This window comes from Zootoca vivipara, chromosome 8, assembly GCF_965207765.1.
Source record: "Zootoca vivipara chromosome 8, rZooViv2.hap1.1, whole genome shotgun sequence".
Classification (NCBI taxonomy): domain Eukaryota; kingdom Metazoa; phylum Chordata; class Lepidosauria; order Squamata; family Lacertidae; genus Zootoca; species Zootoca vivipara.
In genome coordinates this window covers 12,610,730-12,630,375 of record NC_142591.1, presented here as the reverse complement: position 1 = coordinate 12,630,375, position 19,646 = coordinate 12,610,730, and the positions used below count along the sequence as shown (strand labels likewise).

The 19,646-nt window shown below is 43.7% G+C and overlaps 1 protein-coding gene across 4 annotated transcripts in view; it reads right to left on the bottom strand.

The window, feature by feature from the left end:
• ANKH (ANKH inorganic pyrophosphate transport regulator) overlaps positions 1-19,646 on the bottom strand; it is a 121,566-nt gene that overhangs the window by 24,457 nt on the left and 77,463 nt on the right. For 2 of the 4 annotated variants that reach the window (XM_060278036.2, XM_088675090.1), the window contains exons 2-6: positions 12,595-12,811; positions 6,726-6,844; positions 4,226-4,309; positions 2,376-2,546; positions 616-750 (exon numbers count right to left, since the gene is read on the bottom strand). In XM_060278036.2, the coding sequence (XP_060134019.1) occupies positions 616-750; positions 2,376-2,546; positions 4,226-4,309; positions 6,726-6,844; positions 12,595-12,811 (726 nt within the window). Of the gene's footprint in view, positions 1-615; positions 751-2,375; positions 2,547-4,225; positions 4,310-6,725; positions 6,845-12,594; positions 12,812-16,615; positions 16,659-19,646 lie in introns of those variants that run through there. The other 2 variants (XM_088675092.1, XM_088675091.1) reach the window with 2 other exon arrangements.

Below are 19,646 nucleotides of genomic sequence, written 5' to 3'. Positions count from 1 at the left end.
CTTCCTAAAAAAAGATCAACAACTTTGGCCCATCCAACAACAATGGATAGATAGATCACTGCCAGCCTTTTATACTGTGAGTAGATCACAATCTATTGAGAATTGGACGTCCCTGTTTTTAAATAATAATACAAAATCAGGCTCAAATGGCAGTAGTGGGCAGGACAGAAGAATGAGGTTTCGGTTTTTTTCTATCCATGGGGAAAGAGATATGGGGTCTGTGTATTTTGTTAGGTGAAATATGTTTGGAGGGGGAAAGGTTGAGCAGCTTCGATCCACTTTCACTTCCTCCACTCAGGACGGCAGTTGGCTGAGGCTGCTTATGTTTATAAAAGAAAAAACTGCTAAGGAAAAATAATATAGAAGTCGATGTAGCATCTAGTTTGTCCCTTAAGTCGTGACAGCGGTGAAAGAAAATGCTAGAGTTTCAGATGCGGTTAGGAAAGATGCTCAGGAAAGATGTAAAAGCCTGCAGGTTTCTTTAATACCCTGGGGAAGTTGACATTTGACAACAGCAGGATGAATTCCTAAAGAACCAGGAAAACAGAGACAGCTGGAGAGGGAACCAGGCCCTCTACTTTTCTGAATAAATACAGGGAAACCAAGGACTCGTACCTCTGTTGCTGCTGAGCTGCCACCCAGGTCTCGGGATACAAAGAGGTTGACGATTGGCCGGCTGATTCTCTGAGTAGCCAAAATTAATGCCAAAGGCCACCAGAAACTTAGCATCTTTTTTATTGTAGCATCTCCCTGCGGGTAAAACGAGAAAATACAGTCCTTGTGAATGACAGCACCTGAACGCAGCCAACGGAATAGCGAAAGAATCTCCTTTCCAAATGTTAGGTAGGGTAAGGAGAAAAAAGAGCAAGGAAACACGTAAGCACGGATAGACCACCAGCCAGTAAGTTAAAAGGAAGATATAGATTGCATGATTTAGATTATTGCAGCACTGGGTTTTCAATTCATGAAACCTAACAAAAGTACCATATTGACCTGCATACAAGCCTCTCTTTTTTTCTTCCAAATTCTGAGTGTGAAAAGTTACAAGTGCGGCTTAAATTTGCAACCTTACAAAAATGGGCTTTTACACTATCGCTGCTGAAACAGACATATGGTAAAATGGAATGGGTGTGAGTGCTTGCGGAATTTTAAGGGAGCGGGGTATACCCAGGTATTGTCTCCCCCTTCCCCTGAATTTTAAAAGGTGTGGCTTATATTCAGGTGCTGCTTATATTCAGGCCAATACGGTACTATCAGCAACTATGGATTTAAGAAGTGCCATAATATTTTTTCAAAGCCTTTCTGATATACACTCCTGCAAGGAAAAGCCTTCTTAAAGGTAATCCTGGCATTGAGCAACTCACAAATGGTCCTGCAACGATCTGTGTATTTTCTTGGATCTATGCTAATCATGCTGGCATCTTAAAATAACAGCACAGAACGAAATGTGTGGGGTTTTTAAAAACCCAGTACTGAGCTGCACTACACTGAAGAAAATACTGTGGTTACAGAAATGGCAAGAGAGAGGCTATGGCACGAGGATTGCAATCAGCAGAGACAAGGCAGCAACAATTTTGTATAAAATTTTGTATAAAATATCAGGGCATCGTCATAGCTTCCATACATCGAAGGATGTAAGAGAAGTAAGTTAAACTGACCATTAATTGCTGCCAAGTAATGAGTATAGCATTGTGGTGGAGGCTACCCTTAGCACTAATAATAATAATAATAGGCAGTGTTTTTTTTGGGTATAAAATTTATAAACTAAGTTTATAACCTTAGCAACCACTTAGCGGGGTGCATTGTAAGTCTGTTAAGCAGCAATTAACCTGCAGTAACAATCACTTTCAAAAGCTTCCCCCAGTTGTCTAGCAAATGGAAAGAGTTGTTTTTCAGTTCTGGTCTTTCACATGATACAAGTATATGTGGGCAGATGAGCAAGTAGTTTAAAGTAAATAGGGCCCGTGATTTTTTTTGGTTCTATTTTGCAATCTTTGTCTTTTTCCATGGAGTTTTCTTGGCAGGGATACTGGAGTGGCTTGCCAGTTCCTTCGTGAAGCTGAGGCTTCAATACTTTGGCCACCTCATGAGAAGAGAAGATTCCCTGGAAAAGACCCTGATGTTGGGAAAGATGGAGGGCACTAGGAGAAGGGGACGTCAGAGGACGAGATGGTTGGACAGTGTTCTCGAAGCTACCAACATGAGTTTGACCAAACTGCGGGAGGCGGTGCAAGACAGGAGTGCCTGGCATGCTCTGGTCCATGGGGTCACGAAGAGTCAGACACGACAAAACGACTAAACAACAACAAAATTTTGCAATCCTGGTGTACAGAATGTAATCATATAGCAAGATCGACAAATGTATCAAAACATACCCCCATCTCTGGCCCGCTACTATCCGGAATGATATCATGTATGTTTCTGTAGTAGCCCAGGCATAATGTGGTACATCGGACAAGGGCTCCCATGTACAACGACAAGATAGGGATGAGGAGAGGCTCTCTGCACTCCAAATGACTGTGGAGCAAAATGGCTACGAAAACAACCTGTCAAGAGAAAGGGGGGAAAGAAAGAAAGACTGGTTATGAAAACAAAATTCTGAATTCTGATGTGAAAAACTAAATATTTTTGGACACAATTGTAGTGTTCAGAACACAATGCAATTCTTAGTTATTATTCAGAGGTCTTTGCTGTTAAATAGTTATGGACAGGCAGGAAATACATGTTCAATTCTGGGAATTCTCTGGTCCTCTAATTTCAAGAAACTACTTATTTCGATTTTCTATTATAAAAATTTAGCAGAAACTTCTGAGTCAGTTCCCCCCCACCTCAATAAACTTGTCTGAAGAAGCCAACGATTTCATTAATTTGAGAGGATAATGAAGACGATAGCATTTTCTTTAGATGTTAGGAGCTTATTCATCAAGGGCTATTATGGGTATGGCTAGAAGGCAGCCTCACTTAGCTATGAAGCTCACTGGGTAGCTGAAGCCAATTGCTCTCTCAAACGCCACACAATTGTCGTGAGGTTTAACATGGTGCGGAAAAACCATGTGTTCTGCCTTTTGCTCTTTGAGGTAAAAGGCCAAGAGAGATGGAGAGATAATTAGTCAAAGTGGGGCATAGATTAATTTTAACAATTGAATTCAAAGGCTGGAGAAATCAAGTCATAATCATAATGGTCCTTTCTTTTGCATTTAAAGAATTCCTTCCAATAGAGAGTTCTTCCCTTTTGCATTCCCTCCAATTCCTTGAATTAATAACAGTTCATACTTACTATCCTTCGAGTTTACAAACTCTGAAACTCCATCTAGGAAATATGAAACAGCTCACTTTTGCGGCAATTTTAACTTATGGGCCTGACGCTATCCTTCATAATTTTCAGATGTCTTTAAGGAACCCTGACAGCCCTGGGTTTGTGAACAACAACGCTGAAAATGTATTTTTCTGGTCACTTAGTTTTCCATGTGTCTATATTTAATGCACCTGCTGGCATTAACTGGTATGAAGTATCATTGTGAATTATGCTAAGGGCAGTATTTTGATTTGGACCGCAAAAAAGGAAGCTTGACCATCTTCTTAAGGGAAGTTTTAAAATGTTCAGAAAGAGAACTGACACCAACATTTTTAAGGAATCCCCATTTCCGAGTGCAGTAACTTGCGCTTTTACCACAAAAGGACCATTATGATCTACATCTACTTTACTATGATCAACATCTACTTTACCGCACAAAAGTTGACAGAGAAAATTTATCTGTTGTGACTTTTCTATCCAAAAGCAATTGTGTGAACTGGCTCAGAGGGGAAGGAAGAACGCCAAAGTATAGCATAAAGCACAAAGACAGTCAAAAGCGGATTTAATAACATCTATTCCGCGGCTGCCTAATGCACAGCAGATTAATTCATACTGGCTATAATGACATGAGCAGGAAGTAGCTTTGCTAGATCCAGCTATTCAGCCACACAATAATTATTACCATATTATCGAGAAATGCGACCCAACTCGCAGTCATTGAGATCCATAAGATTCAACATGTCTTTAGTGTCAACTCTTCAGTCCCCTTGTCAGCAAGCAGATCTATTTCCACTCCATTTCAAAAGGGTCCTATATCAATATATATATAGATAATCTTGCAAACCCAGACTGTTCCAAGCACGGTTATCGTACAGATTTGCCGCGGTTCTTTCTGCAGTAGAAATAGCAGTGACATGAATAAATCCTTACCTGAGCGATGACGTCTGAAATGGAGGCACATCCAACCAGAAAACTGTATTTGTGTTTCAGAAGAATACCTGCGTGGGTCCAAGCCTAAAGAGGACAGAAGAATGGGTGAGGTCCAGTTTAGCACAAGCTCAGCCAATGGGTCTTCTCCTGCTTCTCCTTCCCCCTGCAACTCCTGGCTCACCCTCCAAACCTGCTCCAGAAGGTTGAGGGGCTCTCTGAAGCAGTATTTTGAGTGTATGGAGAATAAGAGAAACTGGAAATATCATTGGGCAAGGCAGGCAAACATCTGCCTGGTCTGGACATCATGACAAGCTAAACTATGGCTTAGTTTCTGGGCCCAATTCAAAGTGGCGCTGACCTATAAAGCCTTACACAGGACCTCAATACCTTAAGGACCGCCTCTCCACATTCAAACTGACCTTGTCATCCAAGGCCCTTCTCTTTGTCCCAACTCCCTGAGAGGTTCAGAGGGTGACAACATGAGAACGGGCCTTTTCCGTGGTGGCTCCCCTCCTGTGAAATGCTGTCCCCGGAGACGCTTGCCTGGTACCATCATTACATATCTTTAGGGATCAGGCAAAAACATTCCTCTTTACCCAAGCCTCTGACCGTTAAATAATCTATGGCTTGATAAATTTGGGCAGAGGTTATTATTATGCTTATTTTATTATCATGCTGTGTGTTGTTGTGTTGTGTATTATGTTTTTACTATTATGCTGTGGAAATTAGGTTCTTAATGTTGCACACTGCCCTGGGATCTTTAGTTAAAGGGTGGTATAAACTGGAAGGAAGGAAGGAAGGAAGGAAGGAAGGAAGGAAGGAAGGAAGGAAGGAAGGAAGGAAGGAAGGAAGGAAGGTGGGTTGCCAGACTCAATAGAGGACAGGACTTCTGTGCCCTTAATTGCCCTGCTCTCTTTTGAGTCTGGAAACCTTAAAGAGAAACCAGCAGACCCCTTGCTTGGAAATTAAACAAAGGGTCTGCTGGTTTCTCTTTAAGGTTTCCAGACTCAAAAGAGAGCAGGGCAATTAAAGGCACAGAAGTCCTGTCCACTATTGAGTCTGGCAACCCAGGAAGGAAGGAAGGAAGGAAGGAAGGAAGGAAGGAAGGAAGGAAGGAAGGAAGGAAGGAAGGAAGGAAGGAAGGAAGGAAGGAAGGAAGGAAGGAAGGAAGGAAGGAAGGAAGGAAGGAAGGAGAGAGAGAGATGGCCAGGGCTTGTGGTTAAAATCTCTCCTCACTAACCTTGGTTACAGCTTGCTTGCTATGAGCGAGGAGACCGCTTAACCACAAACCCCATTTTGGACAGCAGACTTAAGTTAAACCTTGGCTTAGCTTAGTGAGGCATGCCATGGCAAAGCCGGTTGTGAACTCTATGTGCATAGACTTCAATGGAGCTGAAACCCTGATCACACAGGGTTTGGGCTCCTATGGAGCACGTACGTTTCCCCTGCTCGGACTTCCATGTCTTAATGTGCAGCCAGATGGTGTTCCTTTGTGGGCAAAAGCCCTTCATGCTCACAGGTGCAGTTAAAAGATCACAAATATACGACGTTGCACAAAGGGGGAACAGGATGACAAAGGATTGCAAACAAGGGGTTGAGATGAAAAAGTGCGTGTATGCAAAGAGGAAATCTGAAACAGTTACGGTAAAGATTATAAAAATAGCAGCTGGAAACAGCAAAATCAGGTCAGGTGAAAAGTCTGGGAGGGAGAAATAGATGTATTTTGACTAACTGCATTAATCCCAAACCTGAAGCAGCTGAGATTTCAGCAGACGTTTGCACTTGGACGTTTTGAATTTGCTCTCTCCCCCCCCCCCCCGAGGAATAAACTATCTCTTTTTTAAAAAAAAATAGAATGTATCTTTTAAGAGATACATTAAGTCAGTGTTTCTCAACCCTTTTTGGGCCACGGCACACTTGTTCCGTGAAAAAAATCACGAGGCACACCACCATTAAAAAAGTTAAAAAATTTAACTCTGTGCCGCCCTATATTATAATTATGACTGTAAGAAACACTTGCCAAATATTGCTTTCCGGCGGGTCAGTGTTGTGTATTGGAGGCCACCAGGCTCGTTTGCACTGAGCTTTGGAAAAGAGGAGGAGAAATATTGCTTTCTTGTGGGTTAGGGCTGATTATTGGCGGCCGCCAGGCACGTGAAAATGCAAATCGCCCTTCTCGTCGCCGCACGTCGCGGCACACCAGCCAGCGTCTCGCGGCACACTAGTGTGCCACGGAACAGCGGTTGAGAAACGCTGCCGCTCACACCTAATAACCACTTGCCCAAGAAGTGACAGAAAATTTATTTTTCTAAATGAAATTGAGGACTGTATAGTCAGAGGCGCAGTTCAGATATCACACTAAACCATAGTTTAAAATGTGCAGATCATGCTGTTCAAAAGTTCCTTCCCCTGCTTCTACCACTGCCATGCCACAGACTAAACAAGCCACAGTCTGGCTTGTTGTGCCATCCAAGGATAGTAAACTAAGTTGCAGACTCACCATGGCATCCATGAATGGGAAGGCTGCCAGATACAGGAAGGCCTTGCGCGTTTTACTTCCCACCGATTCATCCACATGGTGCAACTTGTTAATTATGTAGTACCCCAAATCACTGTATGCTGCAAAAAATAAATAGAATTGTTTGGTTTTTTAAAAAAAAAATCACATACCTAACGCACCCAGGTCTGTTTTGGGTGGTTCAGGATAAAGAGGGAGGAAAAGAGGGGAGAGGAGGGGCAACTGAGGCCACGGATCTTAATGGGCTGCTGTCGTAAGCCAATTCAACAATGATTCTAGCAGTAGGGTTACAAGAAGCTTTGTAGGTCAATAATATAAATTATTGCTAAGAATAATTTTTAATTTGTTTATTCAATACATGGATTTAATAGTAATAATTATCATAACAAACGCAATATTAGAGAGTAAGTTGGAAAACCATTAGTCAAGGAAAATGAAAGTCTAAGGCTATGGTAGCCAGATGTGGATTATGTTATACGGTATATAAGTCGGATGTTATATCTCAAAATATGAGTAAAAACCAATAAAAAGTATTATTATTATTATTATTTTTAAAAAATGATTCTAGCGGGTGTACTTAAATCCATTTGCTTTAAATCACATCAGCTTCTTCTAGACTAAGGCTGCACTCCTAACCCCACTTACCCAAGAGTAACTCCCATTAAATTCAACAGGGTTTTACAGTGCAATCCTTACAAGATCTACTCAGAAGTAAGATAGCCTCCTGTGGCAGAATGGGTCCCTGTGTCTGGCTGTTCACCAGGTTTGAGCCCATACAGGGATAGCTGTGAGCAGGATTCCCGCGGTGCAGGGGGTTGGACTAGATGACCCTCAGGGTCCCTTCCAACTCCACAATTCTATGATTCTGTATCATAACCCAGCAAAATTAAATGAGGTTGCATTAATGCTTTTGTTGTACTTTACACTGCCCAACCCCTTCCAGCCTCTCTCTCTCTCTCTCTCTCTCTCTCTCTCTCTCTCTCTCTCTCTCTCTCTCTCTCTTTAGAAACCTTGCTTGCCTCGGTCTGTACAAAAAACATCACTCTTTCTCCAACCTTGGCTCCCAAATCTGGCCTCCCATCTAGCGCCAGGGTAATTAAAACCACCAAACTGGGATTAAAATATACCTAACAAGCAATAGTTTGCAGGTCAATGTATTTTCCAATATGCTGCTATGCACTGGGAAATTTTAGACATATTTCATGGATACCAAAACTCACATAAGCAAAATGGCCCTGCACTATAATGTAGGTAGAAAGTTACCATAATATACTGTACACGTTTTTAAAACTTAAAACACACACACACACACACAACCTTTTTGTAGGAAACACTAGCAACTGCTGACAAGCACCATGAAGGAGGATAAATTGTGACTCATTCGGTGAGTCAGAAACCATTACCTGGGGTTGTTATGTTGCTACCTACGAGCACCCATGAATGTCTTCTAGGTGACTGCTTGCCAAGTTCCATCACAGACCCCCTCCTACTCCTCTGATGTTTTCCATGGATTACCCTGGGGCCAGCTCTTTCACTTTGTGCCACAAGGGAGACAGAGGCTGTCCCTTCTTGAATGCACTGGCACGCCTAGAGGACTTGGGGAAGTTAGGTAGCAGGATCTTTCTCTCGTTTTTTTGCCAGAATTTGCAAGCACAGCACGTGAAAGTGAGCAAATTACTCATTTCGTGCAACGGAAGCGACAAGATGAATTGCACATCCCGGCAAAAATGAGAAACAGCTCACTCAGTCCTTCCCCAAATCCTCTGGAACTCAGGGGAGGGAAGGAATAGCTTAAGTTGTGCACAACTTTAAAAAGACCTCCAAAGTTGCAAAAGCGATTATCCCGGCTTCCGAGATCCTTCAAATCCTGCTGCACATGAGTGGCTGACAGCTGCTCTAAATCCTCTATATAGGCCAGAAGACTTTTGGGAGCGAACAATCAAATATAATCATTGCCTAATACAGTCAACTAAAATCTATGGATGCCTGACCGTTGCAATATAAAATTATTAGCTGTGAATACTCCCTCTGAAGTATTTGAAAATAGCAGCTTTATGAGAGCAGACTTCATTTGAGAGCAGGAACGTTCTTATATGTGGTATCCAAACAACAAATGGTTTGTGAGATTGCCTGCGAAAACCTCTTTACCTTTTAGTATCTCATACCACAGTGCAAAGCTGAGGCTCTCACTAAAGGATCAATTTCGGAGTGACAAAATCGGATGAGTACAAAAAATATGGACTGGATGCGTCTGTTAAAATACAGTGTAAATAAATCTACATAGTCTGAATAACCAACACACCTGGGTTTACTTTGTTACACCAGGTCAAAATTCTTCATTCTAAAACTGTCTCAGATGGTTTCAGTGGTTGGTCCAATTCACACATTACCACAGCATTATGGGTGTTGCTATTCTTATGCTGGTATTTTCACCATTGCTTAATTATCACACTACAGTGGAACCTCGGTTTATGAACACCTCGGTTTATGAATTTTCGGTTTACGAACGCCGCGGACCCATCTGGAACGGATTAATTCACTTTCCATTACTTTCAATGGGAAAGTTCACTTCAGTTTATGAACGCTTCAGTTTATGAACAGACTTCCGGAACCAATTGTGTTCATAAACCGAGGTACCACTGTATTGGGGTGAGCTGTGCATAGGAAAGAGATAAACCTTTTCCCATTCAACGGCTGATCATCAACTCTAAGCAAAAGTCTTGGAAAGTTTGTCAAGATTCATTTTGTTCGTAAGCTGGAAGAATAAGACTTGGAGGATTACATTTAATACCATTACATCATCAAAAGAAAGTCTTCCTTGAATAGGCTATTATTATTTACTTTCAAAGATGTTATCAGGTAACTGAACATTGGCCAAATATACTGCCAGATCTCAAGTGATTCTGGAGACAGCCTGCATTTTCTAGCCACGCTGTAAATAAACAGATGAAAACGTCAAAAATTGAAAGCTAGCACACCAGGGCTGCTCACAGCCTCAGGGCTTCAATAGCTAATGGTTCTTGAACTCGTCTAATTTGAGGAAATATATTGTGTCCAGAGGCATGTTAGTGCCTCATTAAACTCACTGTAACTCTTGTAACTTTAAGGCTGCAATATGCCTAGGAGTAAATCCTACTGAACTCAGTAGGATTTACTTCTGAGCAGGCATATATAGGATTAATAATAATAATAATATAATAATAATTTATTATTTATACCCCGCCCATCTGGCTGGGCTTCCCCTGCCACTCTGGACAACTACCAACAAACACTAAAATACATCAAATATCACAGATTAAAAACTTCCCTAAACAAGGCTGCCTTCAGATGTCTCCTAAAAGTCTGGTAGTTGTTGTTCTCTCTGACCTCTCATGGGAGGGTGTTCCACAGGGCGGGTGCCACTACCGAGAAGGCCCTCTGCCTGGTTCCCTGTAGCTTTGCTTCTTGCAATAAGGGAACCGCCAGAAGGCCCTCGGCGCTGGACCTCAGTGTCCGGGCAGAACGTTGGGGGTGGAGACGCTCCTTCAGGTATACTGGACCAAGGCCGTTTAGGGCTTTAAAGGTGAGCACCAACACTTTGAATTGTACTCGGAAACGTACTGGGATTGCACTAGTTACAGATAGGTAGCCATGTTGGTCTGCCATAGTCGAAACAAAATAAAAAAATTCCTTCCAGTAGCACCTTAGAGACCAACTAAGTATGTTATTGGTATGAGCTTTTGTGTGCATGCACACTTCTTCAGATACACTGAAACAGAAGTCATCAGACCCTTATATATAGTGAGGTGGTGGGGAGGGGTATTACTCAGAAGGGTGGTAGGAATGGGTGATTGGCTGATAGGAGTGGTAAACCTGTTGACGAATGTTAATGACTGCAATTGGTCTTACAGGGAAAAGCAAGGGGTGAGATGGCTAAAAATAGCCTTATCATTTATAATGAGATAAGAATCCAATGTGTCTATTCAGATCAGGTCTCTCCATGGTCTCTAAGGTGCTACTGGAAGGAATGTTTTTATAGGATTGCACTGTAAGGTACATTAATGCAAGACAGTGCAATGTACCGAGATGTGAAAAGCACCTACTGCTTTTCCCTGAGTTAAAAAGGTTAAGGTACCCCTGACCATTAGGTCCAGTCACGGATGACTCTGGGGTTATATGCTCATCTCGCTTTATTGGCTGAGGGAGCCGGCGTACAGCTTCCAGGTCATGTGGCCAGCATGACAAAATCGCTTCTGGCGAACCAGAGGAGCGCACAGAAACGCCGCTTACCTTCCCGCCGGAGCGGTACCTATTTATCTACTTGCACTTTGACGTGCTTTCGAATTGCTAGGTTGGCAGGAGCTGGGACCAAGCTATGGCAGCTCGCCCCAGCGGGATTCGAATCGCTGACCTTCTGATCGGCAAGCCCTTGGCTCAGTGGTTTAGACCACAGTGCCACCCGCATCCCTGAGTTACTTAGCACCAATAATACACTCTACTGTGCCATGCAGGGCCTTACATTTGAGAACACTATCATTATGCAAAGGCAAGGCTTACAGAGAGGGGGAAAGTATCAGTATACTCATTTTAATCATAAGTTAAGTGGCTGCATCATTCTGAAAAGAGGATAAAGACAGAGAATCCCATTGTGCACAACTTCATCTAGCCTGCAGTGAATTTATTTTGTTTTAAACATTTCCATCCCACCTATTTTCTCTGAAGACAGCTAACGAGAAGTAACAAAAACAGAACATAATCCCTTAAAACCCCCAATATATATTCAAATTAACAGGCTAACAATATTCAACCTGTTTCAACAGACGCCAGCAGCACAAAAATAGCACAGCATAGTTTTCATACCCAGTGAAAACGACATAACTAAGCAAAGACCTTTTTTTAAAAAAAGGCCAGGTCTTCAAAATCAGGGTTGTAAATTGAGCTGGGAGCCTTCACAAGTAGAGGAGTTTTCCCTGCTTAAAGCCATTCACCCTCAGACTTGTGGGGGACCCTTACCTGGGTAAAAATGATGCAGTGGCCGGGAAGGAGCTCCCGCACATTTGTACGAATCATACACTTAAGAACAGCGCTGCCGCACCAGGCCAGTGGCCCTTCCAAGTCTAGCATCTTGTTCTTACAGCATCCAACCAGGTGCCATGGAAATCTTTCGTGCCAGCGGTGGGTGGGAGCAGGTGCAAATGTGGTCAGGGCAGATATAAAAGTGGAAAGAGCGTTGCACAGGAGGCTACACTGCAGATCCACAAAAAACAGAGGTTTCGACACACACACACACACCAAGAAGACCCTGTAGCATAGCAAGGCTACTCTGGGGGATGTGGTTTGGTGAGCGCTGTGCATACCTGCCAAGTTGCTGTCAGAGAAATAAGGGACCGGACGGAAATAGCAGACCGGAAGTAGCGCTGCTGCCATTTTGGAACTGGGCGGAGCATGCTCAGAAGTGACTTTTGATGCTGCTTTGCCCAGTTCCAAAATGGCCACCACGCCAGGGGAAAAACGGGAAAAAAACAAAAAAAATCCATTTTTTCAGCTAGGAACAGCTGGAAAAACGGGGATTTCCCGGGGAAAACGGGAGACTTGGCAGCTATGGCGCTGTGGCCTGGTATAGGTGGGGAGCGCATGACCTAAGGAAGACCCACAGAGAGGGGCCTGGAGGGCAGGAATCAATCCCGAAACATGGGGTTCCCCACTCCCAGTTGAGGCAGAGAAGTCTAGCCACAAAACATCTCCCCAGTTCCTTCAAGAAATATGCACAAAAGCAGACCGGGTTTTAGGATGTAGAGGAGAAATGGATTAACCAGTCGTATAAGCAAAAAAAAAGAGCATTGTTCCCTCAGCAAATGGAATGAAGGCTTACCTATTAAGGTGTGAAACACAGCGGCCACAGCACCAGCTACAACCATACACAACACTGCTTTGGTTCTGTCTCTCTTGCTGTTGACAAAAACCAGCCCCACGTTCTTGAAGTCGCTCATTGGGCCCGTGAAGAACTTCATGAGGGAGTAGGCCAACCCATAGCTGGCCAGCATCTCCACAGCATCTTCCTTAACAGCTGCGATACCTCTGTTCAAAGCCTGAAGGGAAAGCAAAGCAAACGAGAGACAAAGGTTTAAGATGCGCCAAGCCAACTCCAGACAACAGAAAGCGATAGCCCAATTATTCTCTATCTTGCTAGAGAATCACAAACAGACCGCAACAAATCAGATCCAATACAGTAACTGGGATAAAGAGCTCTCTGTTAAGGGGGTTTGCTGAAAGAGGGATGTCTTCAGCAGCCAACGAGAAGATGACAGAAAAAGTGGGAGGGTGTTCCAAAGGATGGGAGCCACCACACTATAGGCCCGATTTCAAAATGGTTCAAAACAGATCTCCAGACAGGATGGTATCTGTGAGATCCCCTCTCCTGTGCAACACAGTGATTGGTTGAGTATGTAGGGGATGAGATGATATTTTAAGGTATTCTGGTCCCAAGCTGTATAAGGCTTCGTTCACCAATTCCATCGCCTTCAACCTAGCCTAGTACAGTGGAACCTCGGTTTACGACTACCTCCGTTTACGAAAACCTCCGTTTACGAACACCGCGGACCCGGAAGTGTTTACATCCGGGTTCCGCGGCGTCGGATGCGCAGACGCGATCGGCGCTTCGCGCATGTGCAGAAGTGTGCCTTCGGCGAGTGAATACCTCGGCGAGCGAACGCCTCCGTGGAACGGATTGCGCTCGCAAACGGAGGTCCCACTGTAACTGATAGGCAGCCGGTGCAATTCTTTCAGTGGGGGTGTAACTGGTGGTGCTATTCTGCTCTGGTGAGCATTTGATTCCCAAAATTTCAGCTAGCTACAGCTTCTGGGTTAGCCTCAAGGGAAGCCCCACACAGAGTGGGCTTCAGCTGTTGACATATAGATTGCACTTTTGATGGGATGTACATTCCAATGTGGCAATACTAAGATTTGACTAAAGCTAATTTAGGACCCAAACATTTGCACGCACTAAATAACACCCAGATTCATGCTATCTTATCAAGCAGTCAACCTTTCTCTGTGGCAAAACTCAAATGCCCAGAACCTTTTATTTGTTTGTCCCCCTTAACCCTGCTTTGAACATTTTCCTGCTCAACAAAATTGATGAGGATTGATATAAGGCAGGCACACGGCATCTGTGCTGTGTATCGATTTCTATCTTGTGCTAATCTCCCCCCACATTTTCACTAATTGCTTTAATTGTTCAAATACATTAAACTTTGATTTCACCCCCAAAGGCGCACTCCTCCATTGTCTCCCGAGTCGTGTTTCATTCTATTTTGTAAACTTAAAGCGAGGATATAAAATAAACGATCATTTAATCATCCGGCCACTAATGAATGGATACTATGAGTTTTTCTTCCCTTACATTTTCTGTCGAGGAGGAGGATCCCTGGTGGCTTATAGTTTCCAAGAAAGAAGTATTTGGGCTGTAAACCTATTTTCACTTTCTTGCAAGTCCCATTGAACTCAAGGGGGCTTATTTCTGAGCCGCTATGTATAGGGTTGCGCCGCGACAGCACTTTTTTTCTGCTCTGTGTCCTAACATTCCTCTTGACATTTACTAACAGAGCTGTGTATCTTTTGTACGCTCACTTTACCGGGACATGCATTCCCATCCTGTCGGCAATTTGATTCCATGTCAAAGCATACATGCAGAGAAAAGGGATTTTATCACCAACAGGATGGCAGCGTGACACAGCATCCGAGATAGTCCTTCCAGTCTCTGAATGCCTAAATAGAAGAATGATTTAAGAAGTCTACAGCGGAGAGGATCTCAGGAAAATTACCATCTAATAATTATGTCTTTGCCAACAGCCACAGGAGCAGTGTACAGAGGAGGAGAAAACCCATGATGTAATGGAAAAAAGAAGCAAGCGCAATTTGGCGGTGACTGTACAAAGGAGCACTCCAGAAGAGACAGCGCTTCTTTCACCTCTGGCTGCCCTGACTTTCCAAAAATTAGCCTGCAAGCTCAAGGCTGTAGCATGCAGCAACTTCCAAGAAGGCAGGGGGAAGTCAGAGTATCTTTTCTACTAGGAAACATTAAAAAGTACCATATTTTTCCATGTGTAAGACGAGGTTTTTGGACCCCAAAACAAGGTTATAAATTTTGGGGCGTCTCATACACGGGTGTGGCTTGTCAGGGGAGATTGGGCAGGTGATTGGCGGCTGCGGCAAGGGCTGCCATCTATTGGCTGCCACTGCGGCAATTGGGAGGGCGTTTGGCAGCTGCTGGCGGCGAGCAGACAATAGGTGGTCTTGTTGACACAAACGGTTGTGTGCGGTAGGTCAACAACTCTGGGCAATCGCCCCCCGCCCCCCCAAAAAGCATAACAAGTCTTGGCAATCTCCCCCCATTTTCTAAATTTAGAGTCCCCCCTGTGTTACACACAGAAAAATACAGTACTTACAGAAAAGGTACAGGGATGGGGAGATATGATTGAGGTCCAGAAAATTACGGGTGGTGGGTACAATTTTTTCTCTCCCCCTTCCCTCGAGAGGTACACGTTTAAATAGACTGGCCCAGTTATAGACAGATCTATCCATTTTGAGTGTGGGTCCATTTTATTCATAAATGTGTTCTATCCAAGTGTCTGTTATTAGTCCATGTGCATTTTTTCCCCCTCTAAAAGAATTCATACCTAAATTCTTATTTAAATACGTATTTTATCTCCATGTATGCATTTCAAAAAGCATTTCATCCTAAAACATGCATTTTAACACTTTTTGGAGCTGACAGCTGTATTACCAAATTTGGAGATAAGGCAAACCCTGAAGGGTAATTATGTTCTGATTTGCATATTTAGTCTGGGAGGTGTATCAAGTCAATTTGCAACTGAAGTCATTCCTTGAGCGTCCATGGACAGGTGATAAGAGTTTAGTCACTCTGCAAAAAAAACCCAAACTTTACAGAATTCACTGCTACAGCAGGTGTCAACGGACCACTAGCATAAATGGATTTAAAAATGGTTGCTAGCCACGTTGGCGAAACAGAACCACCCTGTTCAGAGGCAGCATATAAGCCAGGCATCTCCAAACTGCGGCCCTCCAGATGTTTTGGCCTACAACTCCCATGATCCCTAGCTAACAGGACCAGTGGTCAGGGATGATGGGAATTGTAGTCCAAAACATCTGGAGGGCCGAAGTTTGGGGATGCCTGATATAAGCCTTGCTTATAAGCTTCCCAGAATTATCTGTGCGACTGCAGGGAATCAATGCACTGCTCTAGATGAATCCTTGGTCTGGTCTGCTAAGAACTCATAGTGAGAGAACGTCTCACTCCAGTTGGTCCACTAAGAAGGAATAGCTGACGGTTTGAATCACTGGAGAGCTGGTACTGTAAAAACAATGACATCATGCCAAGGGTGGCATCCCCATGGATGACCACTGCAAAAAAGGGGGGAGGGAGGGAAGGGGTAGAAAACTCTTCTGTGAAGGTTGGTTGTCAAGCTTAATTAACTCCCTCCAGACAAACCAAATGTTTTGACTAATTGGCTCAGCCTTTCCCTTTTTTTAAAAGCGAAAGAAGAAGAAGGGCGTTCAAATGTTCCCTGGTATGCTTTCAGGCTATAAAAATCAGTGCCAGTATCAGAAACTCAAATATGTAAGCTAGGCGCCAAATGGCTCCTTAAACCATGGTTACAGTCTCCAAAACCGAATGTCTAGTTGCTATATTGTGGCAAGATGACTCTAAACTAAGTTTTATTTTTCAAATGATGGACTGACTAATTGATTCTCGGTTGAAAATCTGGCTAGTTCAGAGGACAACCTTGAACTAGGTTACAAGCTTTGAGAAGTCCATATATATATTGGGACAGTCCATATATACAGTATATTGACTTAATGGTAACACGAACCATTCATAACGTAGAGATAGCCTTCACAACTGTTCACTGCTCCTCGGGCTGCATGGAGAAAGCATTTTGGTTCCTGAAATTCATTCTGATTGTGTCAGAAGTGGCTGATAGCCAGGTGCTAAATGTGCCTGGCACCTGGCTAATTTTGAACACTGATTCAGTGCTCCCCAAATTTTTGATACCTGAGTAGGTATCACCCTAAGTAACTCTTAGAAGCCGCATGTACACTCAAAAATACACATACAAGCAGAACCCTCACACAAAAAATGTGCTTTGTAGCTCCAGAATATGGTTCAATGTTGCTTCCGGCTACCCACCTTCCTCTTTTCTATATTCAGTCAGTTTTCAGGGTAGGACCCTGGTTTAATCAGGGTGCAGATCAGAGCAAGCAGGACTAGTTAGGTGCTGGTTAAAACCTGCCCCAAATTCTGCAAGTAATAGAGCAGCTGGATGGAATGAAACGAAGGGCAGCAATAAAAGAAAATTCAGCCCTGAGCAATCACTGTGGGTCAAAGTGACTTCTATGCTGTCGCCAAGACTGCACAGCAAACAATACATTCTCAACACCTTTGGCAAATATAAGTTTTCTCCAAAAATACACCAAAAAAGAAAATAGGCTGATGAAATGACAGAGAGACAATTGCAGAAGCAAAACCTAGAAAGTGTTTGGGTGGACATGCACACACATACAGATACCCATCTCCAAAATGTCTCAAGATGATGGAAGGATCTGGTCAAATTGCTTTTCTTAACTATCTTCTCCTCCCAACAGCCCTGTGAGGCAGGTTAGGCTGCGAGAGAGCACACTGCATGCACATTGTCATCTAATTTGAGACTCCAACCCCTACACCACACAAGCTCTTGGGAGCAAATTTGCCCATAATTCACAACCTCACTGATTAAAATCTATTCATCTATTAATTAAAATAAATAAAATTAAAATAATAATAATAAAGCAATGCTTAGGTTCCCCCCCTCCTTTTTGCTTCTTAGTTTTTCTATACACAGTCACAAAAAACAAGGCTCAGTATCCAGATTGAGTTTTGCAAAATAATTCAATGACACAGGTTAAAGAAACTAAACAGTTATTGTCTGGGAAGAGTGCCCAGCCAGCCAAGCAGCCAGCCGGTAAAATACTTGAGTGCCAGGGAGAAGTTATGTGGCAAACATCTTCCTCCGCCATTGCCCAAAATAAAATATTATCCCAATGCAATGAGTAAGTTTGAAGCACATCCTTTGATCCAAAGCGTAATAAAACAGAAGAGAGCTTATTTATGACAAGTCAAGTTTTCTGTAGCAAAAAGGTTGAAGAGCCTCAATCCAGCATTGATGGAGAACTAGAAATGTTTACCCTTTCCAGGAAGACCCAAGGAGATGCTGTAGAGCAGGGGTCAGCAACCTTTTCCAGCAAGGGGCCGGTCCACCGTCCCTCAGACCTTAAGTTGCCTACCCCTGCTATAGAGCAATCATGCCCAATATGGTACCCTCTGGAGGTTGTTGGACCCCATCAACTCCAGAAAACATGGGCAAAGATGATAGGAGTTGTAGTCCAACAGCACCCAGATACAGTGGTGCCTCACTAGACGAATTTAATTCGTTCCACGGGTCTTTTCTTATAACGAAAAATTCGTCTAGCGAATCCCATAGGAATGCATTGAATTTTTTTTGCCCATAGGAACGCATTAATTGAATTTCAATGCATTCCTATGGGAAACCGCGATTCGCTCGACGAATTTTTCATAAAATGAATTCGTCTAGCGAGGCAACCTCCGCTTGAAAAATCCTTTCGTTAAGTGGAAATTTCGTTAAGCAGGGCATTCGTTAAGCGAGGCACCACTGTAGTACCAAGTTTGGGGAAGGGTGCTGCAGAAAAATTGTCTACATTTTCCTTAAGATTCCGTGCTCTGGGGGCATAATCTTGCCCTGGTGCTTGTATAAGAAGCTACCTTCAGGTCAGATAATTTATCAAGTGTTGCGTACTCTGATTGGCAATGGCTCACCATAGTCTCAGCCAGTGGCCTTCAGTGTCATCTGCTACCTGACCCTTTTTAACTGGAGATTTCAGAGATTGAATCTGGGACCTTCTGCACGCACAAGCACTGAATTGTGGTCTTTCACTACAGAAGATATCCCTGCATGATGTAAGCGTTGGTTACAGCTGGATCACAAGGCAGATATTGGTGCAGAAGTTTTTAACAGCTGCTACTGCACCTGCATTGGAATTGGGTAGCTGCACTGGTGTGTTGACTCCACTATTGGGACGCGGGTGGTGCGTTGGCCTAAACCACTCAGCCTCTTGGGCTTACCGATCAGAAGGCCGGTAGTTCAAATCCCCACGACGGGGTGTGCTCCTGTTTCTCTGTCCCAGCTCCTGCCAACCTTGCAGGTTGAAAACTCGCAGTGCAAGTCGATAAATAGGTACCACTGCGACAGGAAAGTAAATGGTGTTTCCGTGCACTCTGGTTTCCGTCACGGTGTCCCGTTGCACCAGAAGCGGTTTAGTCCTGCCGGCCACATGACCCGGAAAGCTGTCTGGGGACAAACGCCTGCTCCCTCAGCCTGAAAGCGAAATGAGCACTGCAACCCCATAGTCACCTCTGACTGGACTTAACCGTCCAGGGGTCATAGAATCATAAGAGTTGGAAGAGACCACAAGGGCCATCCAGTCCAACCCCCTGCCAAGCAGGAAACCCCATCAAAGCATTCTTGACATATGCCTGTCAAGCCTCTGCTTAAAGACCTCCAAAGAAGGAGACTCTACCACACTCCTTGGTAGCAAATTCCACAGCCGAACAGCTCTTACTGTCAGGAAGTTCTTCCTAATGTTTAGGTGGAATCTTCTCTCTTGTAGTCTGAATCCATTGCTCCGTGTCCGCTTCTCTGGAGCAGCAGAAAACAACCTTTCTCCCTCCTCTATATGACATCCTTTTATATATTTGAACATGGCTATCATATCACCCCTTAACCTTCTCTTCTCCAGGCTAAACATACCCAGCTCCCTAAGCCGTTCCTCATAAGGCATCGTTTCCAG